This window comes from Pleurodeles waltl, chromosome 3_1 (assembly GCF_031143425.1).
Source record: "Pleurodeles waltl isolate 20211129_DDA chromosome 3_1, aPleWal1.hap1.20221129, whole genome shotgun sequence".
Lineage (NCBI taxonomy): Eukaryota > Metazoa > Chordata > Amphibia > Caudata > Salamandridae > Pleurodeles > Pleurodeles waltl.
The window spans coordinates 1,482,716,206-1,482,741,361 of NC_090440.1; the positions used below are offsets into that span (position 1 = coordinate 1,482,716,206).

Genomic DNA, 25,156 nt, shown 5'->3' on the forward strand with positions numbered 1-25,156 from the left:
GGCCTGTGTAAGAATTGCCAGAGCTCCCTATGGGTGGCAAAAGAAATGCTGCAGCCCATAGGGCTCTCCTGGAACCCCAATACCCTGGGTACCTCAGTACCATATACTAGGGAATTATAAGGGTGTTCCAGTATGCCAATGTAAATTGGTAAAATTGGTAACTAGCCTGTTAGTGACAATTTGGAAAGAAATGAGAGAGCATAACCACTGAGGTTCTGAATAGCAGAGCCTCAGTGAGACAGTTAGTCATAACACAGGTAACACATACAGGGCACACTTATGAGCACTGGGGCCCTGGCTGGCAGGGTCCCAGTGACACATACAACTAAAACAACATATATACAGTAAAATGTGGGGGTAACATGCCAGGCAAGATGGTACTTTCCTACAACATAGAACACACCAGCTGTGTTGACCACAGCACAGGCTGCATGTCAGTATCAAGTAGAGACTTGAACCAATACAGATTCACAGAGACCAAAACAAGGTAGGAAACAGATGAGGGTAGACTAAGAAGGCCCTGGCATCCATTGCACCTGCTTCAGATGGATAGGCAAACCAGATGTCTGACGCAGACCAGTTGTTGGGATGTAGGTCACTGCCAGAGCATTTAGTCTTGTTACCTGCCAGAAAATCTACCTGGGAGGAACCCAGCAGAGTGCATGTTTTGAGCCTTGCATTTGTGGGACTTCAGAGCAAGTTGAGGAATACAATAAGGCCCTCATTCTGACCTTGGCGGGCGGCGGAGGCCGCCCGCCAAAGTCCCGCCGTCAGGTTACCGTTCCGCGGTCGAAAGACCGCGGCGGTAATTCTGACTTTCCCGCTGGGCTGGCGGGCGGTCGCCTTCAGACCGCCAGCCAGCCCAGCGGGAAAGAGGCTTCCACGATGAAGCCGGCTCGGAATCGAGCCGGCGGAGTGGAAGCTGTGCGACGGGTGCAGTTGCACCCGTCGCGTATTTCACTGTCTGCACAGCAGACAGTGAAATACATGTAGGGGCCCTCTTACGGGGGCCCCTGCAATGCCCATGCCAGTGGCATGGGCACTGCAGGGGCCCCCAGGGGCCCCACGACCCCCCCACCGCCATCCGGATGCCGGCGGTCCGACCGCCGGGATCTGGATGGCGGTAGGGGGGGTCGGAATCCCCGCGGCGGTGCAGCAAGCTGCGCCGCCGCGGAGGATTCAATGGGGCGGCGGTACACTGGCGGGACCCCGCCAGTGGTGCCGGTCCGACCGCGGCTTTACCGCCGCGGTCGGAATCCCCATTGGAGCACCGCCGGCCTGTCGGCGGTGCTCCCGCGGTCCTCCGCCCTGGCGGTCAAAGACCGCCAGGGTCAGAATGACCACCTAAGTCTCTTCCTGACTTGCTGCAAAGTGACATGAGTTATTGATCTGTGAAAGGGGTAGAACTTGCCCCTGAGTTGACACCTAAGGAGCGGAAAGAATGTAGAGAGATACTGGGACGATTTCCCCACTTGTTCTCATTGACTGCAGGTTTGATACCTCCAGAAGATTGAGACAGAAAAAAGTCTGCCTGTTAAAAGCTAGACTTATTGCATGTCTGACCTAAACCAGGAGTGCATTAGAGCAGAGATGGCCAAGAGTTTGAGAGATCTTGTAGTCCTTGAGCAAGTCCTGTGGTTTTGGTACCCTGGTAAGGTTACATACACTTGCCCTCTTTTGTGGACTGCAGAGCCATCAGTAAAATCACAGGGACCATATTTATACTCGGTTTGTGCTGAATTCGCGTCATGTGTTTTTTACAATAATTCAGCACAAACCTAGCTCCATATTTATACTTTGGCGCTAGGAGTTTATGTCGTTTTCTGGACATGAAAACCTACCTTGCGTCAATGAGATGCAAGGTAGGCGTTCCCGACCAGAAAAGGACCATATGGCCTTAGCGCCATATTTATCCCCGGTGCTAATATCCAACACAGGGGCCTTAAATAATGACGCTAAGCTTTCTTAGCGCCATTATTTAACGCCTGGGTATAAGCAGGGAATACTGGACCTGTATGCATATTTCCATGGTCATAGACCATGGAAAGAGCCCACAGGTTCCCTTTCCTGGCCCTAGGGACACCCCCACCCACCTCCACCCACACCGGAGGGACACCACAGGATGGGGGACCCATCCCAGGTAAGTCCTGGTAAGTATATTTTTTTCTGTATTTTTTTCACGCCCGGGGGCCCTGACTTGGGGCCCCCTGCATTGCACTGGCCCCAGTGGCCATGCCCAGGGGACTTTTGTCCCCTGGGCATGGCTATTGGGGTGGTGGGCATGGCTCCTGTCTTTACTAAGATAGGAGCCATGTCCTTGGGGGTTGTGTGCCCAAAAATGGCTCAACACTGCTTAGAGGCATTTGTTTGCCTCTAAACAGTGTAGCGCAATAATTCGGCGCACAAGCTCCGATTTCCCCTACACCTCCCACACCCTGTTTGCGTCCTTTACAAGGACGCTATCAGGGCATTAGCGCCATTCTGTAAACATGGCGTCCGGCCGGCGTCTTGGAACGGCGCTAGCCTACGCTATACTTTTTCACTGAAAACTGCAGTTTTGCATGGAAAAGTATAAATCTGGGCCTAAGTTAGCTGTGTATCTGGTTCCCAGAGCTGATGAGCTTGTGGACCGGCTAGGTTGTAGAAAGTGGTTGAGCACTTTGATATGACTAATGGTTACTTTTCAGGGCCCGGTGCACCCTGTTCTAGCAGGGCTAGAAGAATTCTGCGTGGCCTACTTGGATGAAACTGCAGTGTTAAAAGGACCACCTGAAACACCTAGAATAGGTATAGGACAAGAAACGGGGAACAACTTCCCATGAAGTCAAGGGCTAAGTTTGGCAGTTGACCATAGTCTACATAGGGCTTCAGGTGGGCAATGAGACTATTCACCCATTGGATGCCAAGGTTTAGTCAGTGTTTGAGTAGTTGGTGTTCAGAACCAAGACACAGATAAGAGCCCTTTTGGGACTTACTGGTTACTACAGTAACTTTGCAGCTAGCAATGGGACTATAGTGGATCCTTTGACAGCTTTGACATCCAATAAGCAGCCCAAGAAGATGATTGGGACTGAGGAATGTCAAGCAGCTTTCAAGAAATCGGAGAACACTGCAGTGCAGTTAAGAGAAGCATAAAGCTGGAAAGAGACATATAAATGTAGATGGACTTTCCCTCCGGTTTTGCCGATCTCTTGATTAGACTTCTTCAGCAGTGAAGTAAGGTTTCGGAAAGTATGATCTGGGAGGGAAGGTCTGTTAGGATGAGAATACCACCTGCATGGTGTACAGTTGTGTTTCTCTGTCCTGAGTGCCAGTCTGCAAATATATTGTATTCTGGTCTTGTAGCTTGGCCGAAGGTCATGCTAATCTAGTTTGTGCACATCAGCCTAGGCCTGTCCCTTGACATGAGTGAGGTTCTGGACCTATCCTGTGTGTCTTCTAGTATACAGGTGCAGAAAGCTCACACATCTTTGTGCTTCTATTATGGGTACTCCAGACTGGAGATAGCCCTGCTGTGAAGAGCATTACTCTGCACAAAATAGAATGGCCTGGAGAGACTAGAGGAAAGACAAATCAGACCAAAGTGGTTCTATAGGCACAGACAAAGAATCCACATCCCCTGTCCGCTATGACTATATGAAGGGGGGTTGGTGCCAACCCACTTGTGGTTCCAGTTCCACGATTGTTTAAATTGAAGTAAGCGTTCTTCACGGTACAGTGAGTAATGTGCAACCAAACTTGGTGTCTGCCTGAAAGCCTTCTTTCCTGAGGTGAATGGACATCACCTTGAGCCTAACCTGGAAGGAAGAAGTTGTCCTTCTATTTTGAAGCACTTATATTTCAACCTGCATAATGAGACAGGGAAGAAGCATGCCAATCCTACAGGAAGATTGATTGTACAGTTTGAGCCAGACGGCAGCTAACTACTGAGCTAGAGGGTCTGTCCATCCAGGAAGACAAAGAGAGTGGTCTGCGTGCTCCAGAGAATGGAAAATGGAGTGCAGTATCTTTTGAGCAGTCAGCATAATGACAACATCATGAAGATGTCCCCAAGTAGTCCCTTCGGCTGAGACACTGTGGAGATGTGCCTAAGCACCCTGTGCCGCTGTGACATTATGAAGTTGTGCCCAAGTGGACTCTACCACTGTGACATTGTGAAGTTGTGCCAGAGTGGATTGTACTGCTGCAACATCCTGACGCTAAGCTTGAGCGGACTGTTCCTCTGTGTCTTTCATCTGCACCTGAGCAGACTAGCTTTTGCAGGGTTGTGTGTTTGGCAGCAACCATCCTTGAGGTGGTCCCATTATCCTGAACCCCACAGCCCACCTGATGTCCAGAAGCTGGTATACGACCAGCCAGAAGCCTGAGATGGTGCCATAGCCTGCATGCGTGCACACACTCCACGTGGGTGACTTCTCATCTGCCTTCAGTTGACTTAACCTGAGTGCCAGATCAGTCACAGCCATCTCATCTCCTTCCAGAAGTGGAAGAGAATGCAAGACACATGCTATTGGTCCCTGTCGCAGCCGAAAACCAGACAAAACTCCATAGTGTGTGTTGGACTTTTGGCCATACGCATGGTCATCCCTAGTCTTTTTGCCTCCTTCCTCCTGGTTTTTCTGACCTTTCGCTGTTGGCTCTAGGACTCTGAGCACTTTATCACTGCTGACCAGTGCTAAAGTGCAGGTGCTCTCCCATCTAAAGTTGGTATGATTGGCTTATACCTAATTGGCATATTTAATTTACCTATAAGTCCCTTGTACAGTGGTATCTCTATACCCAGGGCCTGTAAATGAAATACTACTAGTGGGCCTGCAGCGCTGCTTGCGCCACCCACTGAAGTAGACTTTCAAACCTGTCTCAGGCCTGCTAGCGCAGGGCCTGTGTGCACAGTTTTCTGCCACAGGGACCTGGCATCTAAATTTACTTGCCAGGCCCAGAACTCCCCTTTTACTACATGTAAGTCACCCCTAAAGTACGCCCTAGCTAGCCCTATGGGTAGGGTGCCATGTATGTAGAAAGGCAGGACATGTGCCATATTGCATGGCCTGTCCTGGTAGTGACAAACAGCCTAACTTGGTGTCTCTCTGCTGTGAGTGCTGCCTTCTCATAGGGTTGCATTAGAAATGCCCTGCTTTATGTGTAAAGGGTATTGTCTGATTTATGAGGGGTAGCGTAGGCGTGTTTGGTATGGTTGTGATGGTGATAATAAATACTGCTTACTGGTGTGGGTGTATTTTTTATTACTATCACAGAAATGCCACTTCTAGAAAGTGCGCATTTATCTGTGCTTATAATTCTGGTGTTTTGCAGCTTGACTCCAATCCACGTCTGGGCAGAGTGACAGTTGGGGCTTTGTGCATACTTTTCAGACAGCCTGTACACAGGGAGGGTGGAGGTGTCACCAAGGTACATCTGCATACTGAATAGTCTTCCTGGGCTGAGAGAAGGGAGAGGCGGGGCACACCTACATTTGTAAAGACTGTGCCCTGGCCTCACACAATAGGGTCGTTAACCCCCCACTGATGTTTGGAGCCTGTGCTGAAAGGAGAGAGGGGGCACTCCCAGAACCAGTTGTAACTGGCTGGAACCTCCTCTCCCTATCATTGTAAAACACTGTAAAAAAGGACTATAAGTACAGGGGAATTTTCCCCACAATTTGAACATTCTTGGAACTTGAAACTGGACACAGGACGCTGATGAATGGACTCACCAGGAAACCGCCATGGACTGCTGCTGCTGTGCTGACCTGTGACCTGCCTGGTCACTAGGAGGAACTGCCACCATCTGCACCCCTTGTGCTGGCCTGTAGCTGGGCCCACCAGCCCTATGCTCCTTCTTGTGTAGTTGTTCCCAGGGGCAGGGTGATGTGGCCCCTGACCCCTGCAACGATCTTTGACATCTTTGCCCAGGATGCTTGAAGAGAAAAAAAAGGCATTCTTTTAATGGTGGAAGCTGCTGAGGTCCTAGCGCTTTGAAAGCGCTTTTTTTTTTGCCGAAGGAAATCACCGCCGCAGCCCGGGTTTTAATTATGCCCTCGCGCTTCCTGGAGCGCGTCTCTACCAAAAAGAAATCACCGCCGCTACCGGGCACCTTTAATCCTTCAAGCGCGTCGGAGCGCGCTGTTGGTAACCCCAGGACGAAGAGAGGAGCCGGCGCGCTCCTCTCCGTGCCCCCGGGGCACCTTCAAACCAAATATCGGAGCGAACACGCTCCTAGCGTGCCCCCTGTGGCGAGGTTCGCTCTAGAGAGCGCCCCCGGGGCACAAGCAGGCACCTACTTGGGTGCCTGCCTTCGGCTGCAGCCCAGACGGGTCGCAGCGTCCAGCGTGAAGGTGGGCAGGAGGAGAAGCCCCGTCGGAGGCTCCCTGCCCCACCGCAACCCTCGTGTGGGCCGCGCCTGGATCGCGGGCCCCAGGAGGGGCCCGGTCAAATTCCTCGACCGAGCGGACGGTACGGGAGCCTCATCGGAGGCTCGCCCGCACCGCCGGTCCCCAGCTTGGCCCTTGTGTGGGCCAGCACTAACTTTTCTGGGCTCCCCCCCTATTGAGGAGAGCCAGACAAGGCCCGGGGGCCCCACAAAGTTTGCGGGTCCCAGGAGGGGCCCGCACTTGAATCGGAGGGGGTGCGTGGCGCCCCCCTCCTTCCTAAAAGTATTGGGCGAGCTGGGCCCCCCTCAAGAGGGCCGGTGGAGGTCCAGGGGGGCCCCCAGTGATCACAGGCCCCTGGAGGGGCTCGTTAGGAGTACGGAGGGGGTGTGTGCTACCCTCTTCACTCCCAGATTTGCCAGGAGGCCCCCGTTTTGCGCAGAGGAGCGCCGGGGGCCCCATTTACTCGTTTTAGGCACTAGAAGTGCCTCTGTATCAGAACAGGTACTTTTAAATGGACAAATATAATTATGATTTAAAGTTCTTTCTACAGACTTTCTTAATTGTGTTATATTACCTGCCTGTACTATGATGCTTTTACATATGTGTGCACATGTTCCTTTTATGGGCATGACTTGCTAATATGTTTGCTTAAACTTGCCATAGATTTTCTAATGTTCCTACTATGGGCATTTTATGATATTCTTGTGACAAGTGTTCTAATGTGATTACGTGTTTCCTGACTACTGCTTATGTTGCAGAATACTGAGTAACCCGTGTGTTATGTGTGACTACTGCTAGTTTGCAGAGTAACTAATGTGTAACGTTCTGACAACTGCTAAGGTAGCAGGATAGTACTGTTATGTGATGTTGGTCTAATAATTACGTTGTGTACAATACAGTGTATTTTTATATAATCTGGTGTTGTGTTTCCTTTGTGGTGGGGATATTGCGTCACATGTATGTGTGTGTTGTGCAAACGCTTTACACATTGCCTCCGGGTTAAGCCTGACTGCTCGTGCCAAGCTACCAAGGGGGTGAGCAGGGGTTATCTTGGACGTGTAACTCCCTTGCCCTGACTAGAGTGGGTAAGTTCCGCCTGGCTGAGGTGCATACCCTAGCCAACCAGAAACCCCATTTCTAACAGTGTGCGCGGTGCCTTATAACTGTCCAAGGTAAATGTCAAACTCGGCAGAGGGGAGAGAGATTGAGAGGACAAGCAAAGAGTTGATTATCAGCAATAAGTACATTTACCCTATACGAATGAAGCATCTGCTTCTATGACCTGTAATGTGTAGTGTTTTCTGTTACTGTGCATGATAAAGTACTGTTTTTTTTTAACAAAGACAAGTTCTGGGTTAGGCAATCCGTTTTTGCACTGCTTGGTGATTGTTGAGTTCTGAGCTTGAAGCTCTTTCACACTACCTCCCTGAGAAGCCTATTAATGCTCTCCATTGCAACCACTTAGACTCAAGTGCTCATTGGTTTGTACGTGGGCCAACTTGCTCAGATATAGTTGGACAGATCCAGAACATCAGAGGCAAATGAGTCCATCGCCCACAGCTGAGGCCTGATATATCCGAATGGGCCTGGCAGAGGTGGTTGCAGATCCGCCACTTTGCAGAGGATGCCCTGGGACCTCAGATGGAGCATTGATGGAAGACATGACTTAATGAAAAACTTTAACCAAGTTGATTCTCACTCATTCATTTGGAATATGCTAGTTATTTTCTCATGGAATTGAAATGGTAAAAGTCCCATCTACTTCAAATGAATAACTATATTTGTCTTGTACATTGGGGGTGCGGCATAATTCATGTTTCATCAACATTGCAGGAGGATTACTCTGTCAGTTTAGTTTGACCTAGTAATATCTACTTCATAACACACCTATACAACTATTTTAGCAGGAATGTCTGCAGCTACAACCCTACATAGTGTATACCCTCACTCTTGTGTACTGGCACATGTTGAATGCTCACTAATAAAAGCTGGATCTGGAAAGAAGAAATCTGACCCCAGAGCTGTTTAGCCTTGATCAATCTTCCTCTTAAGTCCCTGGATCCACTGGATTTACAATGTTTCACTAATAAAAGCTGGCTCTGGAGAGCAGCAATCTGACCCCAGAGCTGTTTGGCCTTGATTGAGCTTCCTCTTAAATCCTTGAATCTACTGGATTTACAGTGTTCCAGGTCTGTTATTACTCAAATGAAAATGTCAGAGTCTGAAACTACTAGAGTTGTAATGCTTGGATTTAAAGGGCAAATAATATCAGCTATTTGTTCAGTATAATCTCTCAGAGGTTTAGTGAGAGTCTGCTGAAATGTGAATTCTGGAACCTCAAGCATGTTTTGCACCACTGGGCAGAAGGTCAGTTGTTATAGTTTGTGGATTAATATTGGGTTGTGATTGTGGAGGAGAGTATACTAGCCCTGGTGTTAGTATCCTCTCCCTGGGGTACATACTGTTTCAATTGCCTGTAGATTACAACATGGATTTAGTAACCCCTGTAGTCTGTCAATACCATATATTCCTAATGTTGCAATGCTTGTTGCAGTTACATTAATGGACCTATTTGTATTGGTCTTTTTATATGCTGCATCCTTCTGTGAAACTGTCGTGCTCAGAACATTCAAGGAAACTTCTGTATGTTAGTATGGATTGTACTGAGAAGATAGTCCAGCATGTGTGTATCTAGCAATAGCCCTGTATTAGCATCTCTGTAAATTATAATATGTGCAGCAGTATTTTTCAATAGGTGTTGGAAATGGGGTCTATAGTTGGCAGTCAGTTTACACCCTGTCCAAGTAGGGACCCTCACTCTAGTCAGGGTAAGGGAGCGTGGCACAAGTAGTCAGGCTTATCTTAGAGGCAATGTGTAAAGTATTTGCACCAACACACACAGTAACACAGTGAAAACACCACAAAAGGACTCCACACCAATTTAGAAAAATAGCTAATATATATCTACATAAACAAGACCAAAATGACAAAAGTCCAACATACATGAGCAAAGTTATGAATTTTTAAAGTAAAGAGAGTCCTAATCCATAGAACTCAATGGATGTGTTGTTTTAGCACACAGTACCTGGTATGCGTGAAAAATAAAGCAGCAAGGGCGAGCGTGCATTGGAAAAGCAAGCGATTCGTCGATTCCTTACTCACTAGTAAGGCTGTGCATTGATTCTTTCTCTGCCGGGTAAGCAATGCATCGGTTTCCGGACAAGATTTTAATGCCCTGGGATGATGTGTCCAAAATCTGTACACACGGCAGCGATGAATCCACGTTGAGTTGGCCAGGCGTCAATTTCTCTGGAGCTGCATCGGTCTTTCAGTCGCGGTGCAGGTGCTGCATCACTTTTTCTGCTGCTCGGCTCAAGTGTGTGGATTTTCTCTCTGGTTCTGCCAACCCCTCCTTCCAGGGGCCCGGGGACTGGATGTGGCACTACTTAGCAAGCCAAGGGGTCTCGGTAAGGGAGCCCAGGTGCTGACAGATGAAGTCTGTGATGTCCCTGAGACTTCGTAACAGGTGGCAAGCTCAGTTCACGCCTTTGGAGAGTCTTCACAAGCAGGATACACAGGAAAGTCCTCTCTTTGTCCCCTCTAAGGCAAACGCAGTAACTTCAGGTCAACCCAGCAAAGCACACACAGCAAAGGGGCAGTACTCCTCCTCCAGCTCCTCAGCTCTTCTCCTTGGCAGAGGGTCCTCCTGATCCAGAAGTGTTCTAAAAGTCTGGGGTTTTGGGTCCACTACTTATACTCAATTCTGTGTTTGAAGTAGGCAAACTTCAAAGGAAAGTCTCTGTTGTTCACAAGATCCTGCCTTGCCCAGACCTGGCCCCATACACACTCCCGGGGGTTGGAAACTGCATTGTGTGAGAGCAGACACAGCCCTTTCAGGTGCCGGTATCAGCTCCCCCCCTCGCTCAGAAAGACGCATCAGGATATGCAGGACACTTCTGAGCTCCCTTTGTGTCAATGTCTAGAGGGAATTCATAAACAGCCCAACTGTCAGTCTGACCCAGATGTGGATTCCACAGGCAGGCAGGGGAAGCACTCCACCTCAGCTCTTCAACTCTTCACTTTGGCAGAGGTTGCTCCTGAATCCAGAAGTGATCTTGACGAAATCTAAAGTACGGGGTTTTGGGTCCACTACTTATACCCCTTTCTGACTTTGAAGTTGATAAACTTCAAAGGGAAGTCTCTCTTGTTTACAAGATCATGCCTTGCCCAGGGGGTCGGAGACTGCATTGTGAGAGGGCAGACACAGTCCATTCAGGGGTAAGTGACCACTCCTCCCTCCACTCTAGCACAGATGGACCATCAGGATATGCAGGCTACACCCCAGCACCCTTTGTCTCACTGTCTAGAGGGGATTCACAAACAGCCCAACTGTCAATCTGACCCAGACAGGGAATCCACAAACAGGCAGAGTCACAGAATGGTTGAAGCAAGAAAATGCCCACTTTCTAAAAGTGGCACTTTCAAAGTAACAATCTAAAAACCAACTTCACTAAAATATGTATTTTTAAATTGTGAGTTCAGAGACACCAAGATCCATATTTCCATCTGCTTCCAAAGGGAATTTGAACTTTAAAGTTATTTACAGGCTCCCCATGTTATTCTATGAGAGAGATAGGTCTTGCAACAGTTAAAACCAACTTTAGCACTATTTCACTTTTAGGACATGTAAAACACATCAGTACATGCCCCACGTTTAACCTACACTGCATCCTGCCCATGGGGCTACCTTGGGCCTACCTTAGGAGTACCTAAGATGTATAAAAAGGGAAGCTTTAGGCTTGGCAAGGGGATACACTTGCCAGGTCGAATTGGCAGTGCAAGACTGCACTCACAGACACTGCAGTGGCAGGTCTGCAACATGTTTACAGGACTACTCATGTGAGTGGCACAATCAGTGCTGCAGGCCCACTAGTAGCATTTGATTTACAAACCCTAGGCACCTCTAGTGCACTTTACTAGGGACCTACTAGTAAATGAAATATGCCAATCAAGGATAAACCAATCACCAATACAATTTACACAGAGATCATATGCACTTTAGCACTGGTTAGCAGTGGTAACGTGCCCAGAGTTGTAAAGACAACAAGAACAGGTCAGAAAAAAAGGAGGAAGGAGGCAAAAAGTTTAGGGATGTCCCTGCAAAAAGGGCCATTTACACCAGCCCCCAATGGAAAACTGCACTTAAAAGATATTTAAAGGCATGTAAAACACACCAGTACATGTTCTACCGTTACACACTGCACCCTGCCCATGGGGATACCTAGGGCCGACTTACAGGTAGTAAAAGGGAAGGTTTGGTCCTAGGAAGTGGGTTCACTTGCCAGGTCAAATTGGCAGTGCAAAACCGCCCACACAGACACCTCAGTGGCAGGTCTGAGACATGTTTACATGGCTACTCAAGTGGGTGGCACAACCACTGCTGCAGGCCCACTAGTAGCATTTGGTTTACATGCCCTGGACACCTCTAGTGCACTTTACTAGAGACTTACTAGCAAATCAAATATGGCAATCAGGGATAACCAATCAGAATCACAATTTACATAGGAAGCACTTGCATTTCAGCACTGGTCAGCAGGGGTAAAGTGCCCAGAGTCCCAAAAACCAGCAAAACCAAAGTCCAGCACATAGTCAAAAATAAAGGAAGCGAAGGCAAAAAGACAGGGGAAACCACAACAAAGATGCCAGGTCTAACAGTAGGGAATATAGAATCAGTATGTATAGCCCCATTAACAGGATCCCTATATCAGTTCTAGGGCAGTCAGTTCAGATTTAGTATCTTTAGAATTTCTACCATATCACTGATTGTACATAATATCTCAGGTACCATCCCATATTTTATGTCATCTTTATATGTGATAAACTTAACAAACCTTGTCTGACCTTTTCTGGTCCTAAGGAAGATTTATAGATTTATCAGTGTATTACAACTGTCTCAGCCACATTAATACCAGTAGCTGAAAATTCACTGACACTTAGATATTTTAATATATCCATCCTAGTCTTCAGATCAGCAGAACATGGGCAGTTATCTCATACACGTCCATGTGTACTAAACATATTTATAAGAGAGACATTTGGAATGCAAAAGACCATTAGGAGAACTTGCAGGGATTCTAAGGGACTTGAGCCATTCCCCTACTAGTACACATTCACTATATACATTTTATGAGTGAGGGCTTATTAGTCCCTAACTTATTGTTTAAAATATGGATCAAAATTTCAGAATTATATTGCAAATACTAGCCCGGGGGAATGAAATCAGGGAAAACATTATGGTTAGTGGGAATCATAACCTTCATCCTTTCTCAGATCTGCAGAGATGTTTTGATCTTCCATTCATGCTTTGGTACTTCTCATGTGACTGGGCTGCTGGTTTATCAGTGGGAAAATGTGATTTGGGCGGGCACAGCTTTGCTTAGAGATGCTCCTCCCCCTTGTGATAATATAGTTTTGTGCCTGGGTAAACTGGTTGCTAAATAGTGATGGCATTTCAAACGGTTGTTGTGCGTGGGTGCTTAGAAACACCTTTGTGTGTGAGCTCACCAGGCACCCAGTTTGGGGCTCAGTCTCTTAGTGACCTGTTGCTAAGCTGGATGGCATGGCAAACATTTCTTTTTAGAGACATTGACAGAAGGATAGCATCCAGTCTGTTAGTAGTATGACAACGGCACTCATTGTTATGCTCAAGTTGCATAAAGGTTTCTCAGAGAAAACACCAAATTGTACTATATCTTTTTTACAATATAAACACAAGATGCATTGTTAGGCTTATAGGCGTATACCTGGAAGACAGGGCCTGATTTACAGTTTGGTAGATGCGTACTCTGCCACAAAAATGACCGATATTGCATACACGTTATTCTAAGTGTCATAGGATATAATGGACTTGTAATCAAACGGATAGGTTATCTGTCACATTTGTGACTAAAAAATCCATACGCAAAACTAAATCAGGCCCTCAGTAAGGGAAGTTAGTGAGGCACTATACTCTAGGATATGCCTTTCCTTCGATCTTTGTCAAATGCAACATGGGACTTTGAACACTCATTTCAATGTTGCTAGTAAGGGACGTTAGTGAGGCACTATACACTAGGATATGCCTTTCCTTCGATCTTGGTCAAATGCAACATTGGACTTTGAAAACTCATTCCAATGTTGCTAGAACAAATACTGGACTGCTGGATAACCAAATCTCTCAAGATTAATGCCCACCAGCTGTGCTGTTCTGGAACCAAGGAAGAGTGAGTCAGTGTCTGATGTCTTGACTCCTGAACAGCCTGAATTTAGTTCCCTTCAAATAGTAGAAAGCTGCAGAGTGAATTTAAGACAGACAAATGTGCCAGATATGTCAGCCCAGCCACATCATATATCTAAACAGTGTCTGCATGATAGCTACTTTTGGGACTATATATCGTTATACATTTCTAAAGGAAATAAATAAATGCAGTGACCTCTGCTCTTAAGTATAAAAACTGCAACTATCAGAAACAAGACCTTTGCAACTCTGCTGCAGGTTCAAGATATTGGGGCCAATTCATCACTTTATGAATTGGAAATGCACTGCTGTTGTCCAAAACCATGACCTAACCAAAACTGTTTTTTGTACAAACGCACAAATATGTTTGCACTTGAATATGTGTGCTTCTCTTAGTTACAGAAGTTGTACTTAAAAATGCAAGTCATCTGTGAATGATTATCTCTGTGTTGACTCCAAACAGCATTTTTTTAAAAAAAAATATTTTTGTGAAGGAAGCATGTAACCTCAGATTATTCGCTAAATTGCCAGACTGGATCTGGAAAACCTTCCAAAACAGCTCCTGCATGCCAGCAGGTGGCACCATTGACCCCTGTTGTGACTCCTTCCCTCCTCTGGACATGATGTAACGGAGCAGCCTGCAGGTAACACCCTTCTGCTTATGTCAGTTCTGCCATCAGTTCTGCCTTTCAGCGTTAGGGTTTAAACAATGGCATGCTTATCACAAGTTACAGATTTACTCAGTCTGCCTGTGGTGCCTTTGCACCAAACTCCAAGTCCTGTGACCAATGCTTCCTGATGCACCTGAAGGGCATCAGGAAGCTGGAAGCCAAAGTCTACATTTCTGAACAGAGGGCATGGGGTTGATCTTGATCCAAGTCTTAAGGTCATTCCTTTTTGCAGTCCTCAGTAAGTGTAGGATGAAGTCCAAGGACACGTTCAAGTGCAAACATGTGACATCCAAATGAGGCTCAAGGGCAAACATAAAAAATCCAAATGAGGCCTATCACCAATGTGACTCTCCTGCTCCAGGAAGATACTCCATATTTAGCTCTTAAGATCATTCCTGTTGGCAGTCCTCTATAGGTGTAGAATGAAGTCCAAGGACAAGTTCAAGTGCAAACATAAGAAATCCAAATGAGTCTCAAGTGCAAACATAAGAAATGCAAATTAGTCCATCACAGGTGTGCCTCTCCTGCTGCAGGAAGATATTCCATACTCTGCTGTTGACCCCACTTCCCCCCAACTTTGACATCTAGTTCAAAGCTAGTTCTGGACAAGAGCCAATTTCCGCAAGAGAATTCCCCATGTCATGTTTTGGCATAACCAGGTTGAGGTGTTTTACTCTCCTCTTCCTTTGCCTCAGTGGCAATATTTCAGGGCAATGGAGACCGTCTTCAGTTCTGACTATGGCTGTCTCCAAGGCCTGGAGCCTTATGACAAAGATGGCAATGAGGTGGTGGATAATTTGCTCCCCTCTTATTATACTGATGCTGGCTTGTACCTTGACCTCCAAAATGCTAGTGGTGTAGGTACATTGTCTGAAATGGAATTAAACTCACACTTAGAGGCCTCAACTGAGCAAAGTGCTGCTATTGCGCTGGTGGTGTGTAGTACCTCAGATATGTTGTATCTGCAGTTGTCTATTGTAGAGACTAAAGCCAGTCACTAGATTGAGATCTTGTGGCTGGACATTCAAATTAAGAGCCCTTGGTTCCATTATACGATGCCTTGATGGAGTCTTCCATGGTGGCGTGGCATAGACCTTGCTTGACCATGCTAGTAAGTTGCACAATTGCTTGGCGATTATAGGCTTTTGCCTTCTGATCTGACCTTTCTGACAGAGCATCTTACTTCTGAGAGCCATATTTTTTAAACCCTACCAGCTGTGAAAAACTAAATGCATTTCTGATTGCAGTCCCAGAATGGTTTTCCAAGAAAATTTAAGATTTTGTCTCCTCCACTGGAGTAGTTTAGTCCAAACTGTGCAGGGAGATCAGGACATACCAAGACACATTTCGAGGTTTGTCTTGGACACTAAGGGCAGTGTTGCCCAGGCGATGGGCCCCACTGTCGTAACTTGCTACCATGCTTGGATGCTCCTCCGCACATTTCACCAATTTGTGCCCCAAAAATGGGAGTATATGCTGCTATTCCCTCCACCAGGTACAGCTATTGCTTGCCAAGGGTGCAATCACTATCGTGCCAGAGGTGGAGCGGGATACGGGGTGTTATTCCTAATACTATCTGGTCCCTCAGAAGCATGGGGTCCTGAGGCAACTCTTGAACCTCAGACTAGTGAATTCGTTTTTCAGAAGGGAAAATGTTGACTCTGGCCCTGGTCCTGTTTACTTGGACCCTGAGCACTGGCTAGTGTCTTGGGCTTTGCAGGACTTGCACTTCCATGTTCCAATCCTGCAATCCCACAGGCAGTACTCACAGTGTGGGTCAGATCTTTATAAATTAACCATCTTGTTGTTTTGCCTCGACCCGGTCTTTGAATGCTCATGGAGATCATACCAGTTGTCGCAGCCTATCTTTGCGAGTCAGAAATACATATATTCACATACTTTGAAGACTGGCTCCTGAAGATGGGCTCACCTAAGCTTTTCTCTCACTACTTTCAGACAACAATTTTGTATTTGCCCACCATATTGTTCTTGCTCAGTGAGCCATCTTTAACCAGTGCAGAGAATTCCCTTTATAAGGGTCACCCTGAAAACACAGTAGCTCTAAAGACCGGCAACAGATGCTGGACGTTCATGCTATGAACCTGATGCTGCAGAAGCAAGCACTTTTTTTTCATTGTTAATTGGGAGGATTCTTGGGCTCTTGGCTTTCTGCATCTTGCTGTTGCTTCTTGTCCATTCAATGGATATCATTCTGATGTACTGCAGGCCATTATCGTCTCCCCAGCCAGACCTTACTCTGGTAAGAAGCATGTCTTTCATGGGGTCACAAGGGGTATCTGGAAAAGATGGAGACCAGGGTCTCCAGTAATTTGTAGAGCAGCACCCTCACATCAATCAGTTGGAGTTGTGTGCAGTGAGGGAGCTGGCCCTCAGTTCTTCTTTGCCTTTTATCTGGGACATATTTGTCTAGGTCCTGAAGGCCTACATGACTGCCATGTGGTATTGCTTCTAGTAGGCCATTGTGGCTTTCTGGACCCTTTGTTGGAAGACTCTGAAGCTGTGGATAGACCTTCACAAGACTTCTCTAACAACAGTCACCTAGCAGGTTTTTACAGCATCCAGGTGGATGTGGTCAGAAGGCATTGTCTTGCTGATCATGAGTGTCACCTGCACCCGGAAGTAACACAGAGAATCTTTGCTTAGTTTGGTGAAGTAAATCTGTTTGTCATCTCCTAGAATGCTCAACTCTAACCCTGGAGTTTTCTCTACAAAGATCACTAGGCGATGGCTTACATCTTCAATGGGACTCAGGCATTCTGTATGTCTTTCCTCCTCTGCTGCTGATCACTCAAGTCTTGAAAGAAGGCAGGCAGGACCAGGTCAGGCTCATCCTCATATCCCTGAACTGAGCTCAGAGAGTCTGGTACTAAGAGCTGCCAAGTCTCAGCTTTTGCCCTGCGTTTCAGCTGCCTTTTTAAGAGTAACTTCTGTCCTCACAACAGGTCAGTAGACTGTATCCAAATCCCCACAATTAATCCCTCTATTCATGGAGTTTGAGCAGAATCAACTAAAGGGGTTTGATCTTCTGTTAGAGGTGATTGATGTTATTTTAGCCATTCCACCAAAGCCTAGCTTGCTACTACGGCCCTAGCTTGGAGTGTTCCTGTTTTGGACACTGGCCAAACCACTATGTGTGTGTTCGTCATTGCTTTGACCAGGCACTGCTGTATCAACTCAGATCTCCAAGAATTGTCACTTCCCTGCTCAGACCTGTTAGTCTTCTTGTACCGCAGACCCAAGTTGCTCTCCACGTCTGTTCCTAAGGTACTCACATTGTTGAAGGTGTATTGCTTTAGGATTAGGTCACAAGGTGAGGATTATCCATCAAAAAAACTAGTTACTTATTTTTGGTAGCACTTTCTGGTGGAGACTCTGTCTAACTGCAGATTGCTCACTGTCTGCCCTACTCCTTATTTTGTGGAGTGACATAACAAAGCTCTCAGTTAGGTCACTCATTCTATTAATATCTGTAATTTCTCAGTCAGACTCTGCGCCTGATGGCACAAAAAATGTCAGTGCATAAACTGATGATAAAGTGTAAGTATGGCGCATTTATGCAGGTCAGAGGTGGGATGAACTCATGACATAGGTCGGTGGCCAGTGGTGCCTCCTACCAATACTTTTGGAGAATGTTTTGGAACCCAGTCTGGCTCCATGTGGATTCACAAAGTGGAAAATCTACTTAAACGTAGTGTCCACCAGAAAGAGCATTACTGACGGTAAATAACTTGGCATGTGTATTGTTAGTGGATTGATCCGTTTTCAAAGATTTTTGTCAAGGTCATAAGCACTCCTTACTTGTACACCATACCATCCGCTGTCACTTCTTGCAACAACATACCTATCTTACTCTCATATTTTACATCTCCATCCTACAATCATTCTTTAAACTCCTTCTTTTCCCCTTCTACAGCTCCTTTATTATGATGGACAGTTGACAATTACATTAACACCTTGATACCATTTTGAGAAGCATGAAATGTGATTAATATTGGAAATAAGCAACAGTTGGTTGTCATAAACAACATATGTTCAATCATCTGCACATACTTCTTTACAAGTAGATATGTTCTCAATCCACGTGCTCATGTACTTTTTATAAATATCAATCCATGTACATTGTTTTCTTAATGTGACTTTGATGGTTGTTTTAGAACAGAGTACATATAAAAGATATCGATCCAGATGTGTTTAAAGAATTGATGGGATTCATTTACACAGGAAAATCGCCACCAAATCTTAAAGAAATCGCAGACAGCTTGTTAGCTGCAGCCGACAAGGTAATTATGGGAACAAAATCTAAAAATGCAAGTAAGTGCTCCATAAAACAAGGCAATGATAGTGCTTAGTGACAGTAGTGCCTAATGACAATAGTAAAAAAGTGTGTGGTGATTATAATAAAGAGAAACAATGTTGACTGAGAAGTAGTTAAATTTAAAACGCACAGAGTCTTGCTCAATTTCAGGCTTGAAGATCCTAAGTTTATACAGAAAACAGTTAGGTATGTTGTCAACCCCCTAAAAATGATTCATATCAGGGTCTTCATCAGGGCACAATGAGATAGCAACCTCTCAAATTATTGTTTTACACAGAGGAACAAATCCATTGGAATTTTAGTTCCAACTAATGGTGTCTGGGACAAAGCATTTAAAGTGCTGTGCTGGCAAACCAGATTCGAATGGATTTGATCCTGTGGTCAGTGCAATTATTTGGAAGGTTGATACCTCATCAAGTCCTGATAAATATTTCTTCCTGCAGATTTCCCAGTTTTTCAATATTCTGGACTGAATCTCTAAAAGTTTGCAATAGCTCTTCTGCGCCAGCAGGGGACCCCAACTTCTTCTCAACATTGCAGCCTGGACATGATGCCAATTGAGGCATACAGCAACCCTCTCAAATTAGTTTGATCTTATGAGACCATTACTGAAGTCTAAATGTGTATTGTGGAGGATAAGACAGCTTTCCCCAGCTCTCCCCCTGCTGCTGCATCGCTCTTGCTTGTCTTCTTCAAACTTTTCTCCCATTTTTTGAGGGCATTCTAATTGCTTTTCCCTCGTTCTCGCTGCTTTCTCCTTGCTTTTCCCCCCGTTTTTTTGTATGCCCTCTTCTTGCTTGTTCCTTGTTTTTACTCCTTTTCCCCCTATTTTTTGTGTGACGGCTCCTTGCTTTTCCCTCATTTTCAATGCTTTCTCCTTGCTTTTCCCCCATTTTTGTGTGCCTTCTTGCTTTTCTCTCATTTTGTCTGCTTTCCTCTTCCTTTTCCCCCGTGTTTTTGTGTGCCTCTCCTTGCTTTTCCCTTGTTCTCACTGCTCTCTCCTTGCTTTTTCTCCTGTTTTTTGAGTCCCTTCTCCTTGCTTTTTCCCGTTTTCACTGATTTCTCCTTGCATTTTCCTCTGTTTTTAGTATGCCTTCTCCTTGCTTTTCTCTTGTTTTCATTGCTTTCTTCTTTCTTTTCCCCCCATATTCAGTGTGCCTTCTCCTTGCTTTTCTTTCATTTTCACTGCTTTCTCTGGGACCTGCAAGTACCTGGATACCCTATTGGGTGATTATCCGCGCTTTACAGGTCCTGATTGATTGAAAGTGGTAGGGAAAATGGACACAGAGATTGGCATATCAAAGCTTCTTGTATACTTACTGCATTACTGCAACCCATATAATAATATTTATATATGTATATAGATATATAGATATATATCTATATATATATATATATATATATATATATATATATATATATATATATATATATATATATATATATATAAATATATGTATTTTACCTTGTGGTGCTTATCACCAGGTAGTTATGGTTAGGACCATGTTTCAATGGAAAAATGTTTTTGACTTGCCCATATCTTTGGCATGGTTTGACGAATCTTCACCAAGTTTTCCAAAAAAAATGGCCTGGTAATTCTTGATGCACATGGAAAGTTTTGGGTGATCTGTCAAGAGAGGGCCGAATGAAAGCGAAGTCAAAAAACGTTAACTTTCCCATGGTAATTCCCATAGGACCTTAAGACATGACGACAGCGTGAACCGCTTTACTGAATTACACAAAATTTGGCAGAAAGCTAGCTTTCAATATGCAGATCATGCTTTCACTTATTTGTTGGAAATCCATTCAGTAGTTTTGGAGATATTAAAGGGAAAATAAAATTGCATATCTGGGGCTGCAGATCCTTCACGAAAATTCACACATTTTCACGAATGCACATGCAAATAGAAACGCTGTAATTGGCTGGCCACAACCTGAATAGAAAGTTACAGCCACTGTTTTATGGTATTGGAGAGGGTCCCCGGGGCTGAAAATATTAATTATAAGTGGTATAAGGAGTCAGGGTGGAGGTATCCTGAACCAAGGAGTGTGATATAGAGGTGTTTTAGGGTCAAGTCATAGGTTTAAAATTACTTTTCTCCACCATGTGCAATATTCACCAAAGGCCCTGCATGGCTGGATGGTTATAAGCACTTGGCTGTAGGGTATGGCAGCAGACCTGGCCATGCTACCAACAACCGCCACACACGGCCAAAGGGGGTGGGGGTTAGAACAACGTATAGTAACTAAAATTACTTTACGTTAAAAAAACCATAGAAAGTCACTGAAAAAAACAAAGGTTACTCGCACCCTAAGGTAATTGTAACATGTGCCTTCACCATGCACAGCTAATTACTCCACACATTATATCATTGATGACATCTTCTATGGCATCTTTGATATTATCACTGCAACATTTGCAATAAAATTATTGATAAGAAAACTGTACATCGCGAGGGTGCGAGTTATAGTTACCTTAGGGTGCAAGTTAAAGTCACTTATATCTGCTGATCTTCTATGGTTTTGTACCAGTAAATTCAGAATGTAGCTATAATGTCCCTGTAACCTTTGGTTTTATCAGTGAATAAAAGATCACGTTACAGGGACATTATAGTTACCACCGGCGGCTCCTGCTATGTCCCAGGGTGCCCACCCCCGGTACATAGCACTTTACTTTTCCTCGGTGGGAGCTGACCGCCACCACCAAGCAAAAGCACACATAACTCTTCTAGTATAGTTGGGACCTACTTTCCATAGGAAGATAATTTTTTATTTTGCTAAGATTTGGCACTGCTTGATGAATCTTCCTGAATATTTCAAAACTAATATGACAGTTGGTTCAGCTACTTGAAAACAGGGATGATCCATCAAACGACAGCTGAGAAATTGGGGGTTTTCAAAAAGCGTTTTCTCCATGTATTTTCCCTTAGGGATTTTGAACATAACTACAGCTGGAACCGCTGGGCGGAAATGCAACAAATTTTACAAAAAGCTACATATGGGTCCAGAAAGTGTGCTTTTTGTGATGTGGTGTAAATCCGTTCTGTAGTTTGTGAGATACTAAAGAAAAAAAATATATAAATATCTAGGGATGCAGAGCATCAATCAATCAATCAGGATTTATAAAGCACAGCTAATCACAGCTAATCACCTGATAGGTTATCCAGGCGCTTGCAGCTCGAACAACCAAGTCTTGAGGGCCATTCAGAATTACAGAAGTGAGGTGATGGCCCGGAGTTGTGTGGTGAGCCTTTTCCAGGTTTTTGCTGCAGTCCTCCACGTCTGCTTCGGTAGATGCAAGAAGTATGGACAAGTGAAAGGGAGACAGAGCGTAGTCTTCTCGACGTTGGGTTGGTCCACTTATTGAGCTTTTTTCATAGTTGCTCCAAACTTCTGAATCTTCTTCCAGAAGTCCTTTTTGGGTCCTTGAAGTGCCCACAAACTTGATCCAAGGTTCAGAAGCTCCAAGTTGCTCCTTGGAAGTTGGGACTACAGTTCCCAAAATGCATGTGGTAAGACTCCTCAAATGGCCACTGGGCGCTGGTCAGTTGGTTCATTTTGTGGAACTTGATGCAAGGGTCTCTGGTCAGCTCCTTTGTACCTGTAGCTTACAGGTAATCCACTTCTGGATTTGCAGAAGCAAGGCAAAGTCCTTTCCTCTATGAACCGCCAAGTGTGCAGCTGGTGCAGTCCTTGTGAGTGCAGTTCTTCTGGTGCAGACTGGGGGTTCAGCAGGGCAGTCCTTCTCCAGTATCTTCTTCCAGCAGGGATCTGAATTGTGGGGCAGCTCTGCCATATTAATCCTTGCTCTTGGGGTGGGAAGCAGGGAGTGCTCCAGTCCAGTGGAGTGCAGGCCACCACCCTCTGGTGTGACCAGTTGCTGTGAAGTGTGGCAAAAATCAGTGCCAGAAAGCAACATTCTCTAAAACTTCAAGGTGGCAAAAATGAATCCTTGGAGGTTAGATCTGGCTGAGTCTACCCACTTGTGTGACAAAGTCTTCCTTAGCACACCCCTTCCAGCCCGTCTGGGGGAGCAGGAAATGGGGGAGGTCAAGTTTCTGTTCCAAGTGGCTTTCCTCCTTTGAAGACCAGTTTAGCTACGCTTCTGCCATCTTGCTCTGCCATCTGCTGCAACAGTTCTTTGCTTATCAGATGCTTCCTTTGTCTCAGCCCAGGCCAATGTACACCTCATTAAGATAGCCTGGCTCAGGCTGACAGAGGCTGACCAATCAAGGAAGGCACTACAGGGCTGACTTTGGTAACTTTCAGAAATAGTTCTAAAACTCTTTCCCTGGGCTAGTTATATTAAATTAAACATTGGCAAGTTGTTGGATTTATTATCAAATTTAATTTGGTACCAAGCTTGCTATATTTAGCCAGTCTCTATTGGAAATAAGACTTTAATATTTTAAAATAATGTTAACCTAAGGACCTTATTTACTACAGTGGGGAAAACACATTTGGCTGTTTTTCGATCACCAGGGCTTATAAAACATCTTTTATGAGGTCCCTGCTTATATTTACACTGCACTCAACCATGGTGGCACCTAGGGAGGACCTTAGGAGTGGCATATATGCAAAAATAAGGTAGTTTGAGTCTTTGGAAGTACTTTTATTCCTAAAGTCGAATTGGGGGTTAAGTATAACTTAAATGCAGCCAGCAAGGCAGGCCTGCCTTTACAATGACACCAGGGACCACAGCAGTGCACCCAGGGGTGCCCTATCTACCCTGGGGTCCCTACACCTACATGCCCTACCATATTCTAGGGACTTACTTATAGGTAGGTTGTTAGAGCCAATTAAAATTAGGCCTAATTTGCATATGGCATTTTAAACAGTGCCCAGGCCTTGGGACTGTTTAGCAGTGCACAGGGCAGAGTCAGAAAACACCAATATTAGCTAAAAATGGGGGCAAAACGTGAGGGGGCTTCTGCAATCGGCCTCGTTTTCCCACACTGCCCCCCTTCCCGGACCCCCAAGCCAACACACCCAGGAGACTCAGCCCAACCCTGTGAGAGTCTTCCTGGCTTGTCAGGCGAGGAAGGGAGTTAGGAAAACTGGCTGTACTATTGCCAGGCCTACTCTGCCTTACATCCTCCTGTCAGGGCCACTCCCCCTGCCTGGGCAATTGACTCATGCAAACAGTAACTGGGCCCATTTTAACATGAAACCTCACTCCAGGGGGTGTCTTTCTCCTCTCACCTCCTCTGTCCCTAACTTTGCTAGGGTATGCCTAGCGTACCCACATACATTACCCAGCACTTGAGTAACCCCACCATGACCAACAGGGTCAGTGGGCCCACTTTGCTTTTGGCTATGGGGTCTGCCTCCTATGCCAAGGGTAGTGTTGCCATGAAGGCCAGCACACAGCAGTGGCTACCCACAGCTGTTTACCCTGGGGTCCCTAAACCTACATACAGGTTGGCAGAGCTAATTATAATTAGGCCTAATCTGCATATAGCATTTTAAACAGAGTACTGGCCCTGGGACTGGTTAGCAGTGACCAGGGCACAGTCAGAGTTAGAACACACCAGTATCAGCTACAAATGGGGACAAGAAGTGAGGGGCTGTCTGCAATCAGCCTAGTTTTCCCACACTCACTTTCACACGCAGAGACACTCTCACACCCACTATCACACCCAGACAGACACACATCCCTTCTCTCACCCAGACTCACACTTTCACACTGAGTGTGGGTATCTTTAAAAGGGTTCTGCGGCAATATTGTGTGTTGGAATGCATAGGAAGAGGTCAGGGTAGAGGTTCCCTGACCCCAGTGGCTTGATATAAATGTGGCATAGTAATTGATAATGGGTGTGAAATTTCAAAAAATTGTTTTAATTGACATTTTCTAGATCCTCTGATGGATCTGCACATCCGAATAATATGTAAAAAGTAGGAATAAAAAAAATGTAAAAGTGAAATCTATGGTTAAGGGGTTGGCTCTGAAAAGAGACTGTGTTTATTAGGTGTAGTTGCCAACTACACATGAAACAGGATGCAGTCTTTTAAGTTCTGCAGGAACACCCTGTTGCCTTTCTCTGTCAGGTTAACTCCATCATTTTATATATACCGTGCATATCAACCTGGGATTTATTGTGGTGAATAGAACCCATGTTAAAGTATCTGATGGCTGCAGAAACAGTTTAACATGTTTCCTGGATTTGGCTACTTCTGGACAAAATTTACTTGACCTCTTCACTTCTGCCTTTGGAAAATGTTAGAAAAAAAGGCAGTGAGTAGGAAAATTGCCATTAATTTTCAAAATGTATCTTTCATTAAAATTTCCATTCCTACCCCAGTAATTTTGCCCATGTCATTTCCACTACAATCATGAGGTCTAGATGTTGGCAATCCTTAATGCTTTCAACCAAAGGGAGCAATTGGTGACACTTTAACTCTCTCTGGCCAACCCAAGTAATAACCACATTAGATAAATCCAGGTCCCTGTATATGGCACTGTTTCCAGCACTCTCTGGCCCAAAACACAAAGCTGTGTCCTA

The 25,156-nt window shown here is 45.4% G+C and overlaps 1 protein-coding gene across 1 annotated transcript in view; it reads left to right on the forward strand.

Moving 5' to 3' along the window:
• The window catches only part of SPOPL (speckle type BTB/POZ protein like), a 414,483-nt gene that overhangs the window by 225,006 nt on the left and 164,321 nt on the right, over positions 1–25,156 (forward strand). Inside the window, exon 8 of the mRNA XM_069221532.1 lies at positions 18,493–18,618. Coding sequence (XP_069077633.1) covers positions 18,493–18,618 — 126 coding nt within the window. The remainder of the gene's footprint in view (positions 1–18,492; positions 18,619–25,156) is intronic.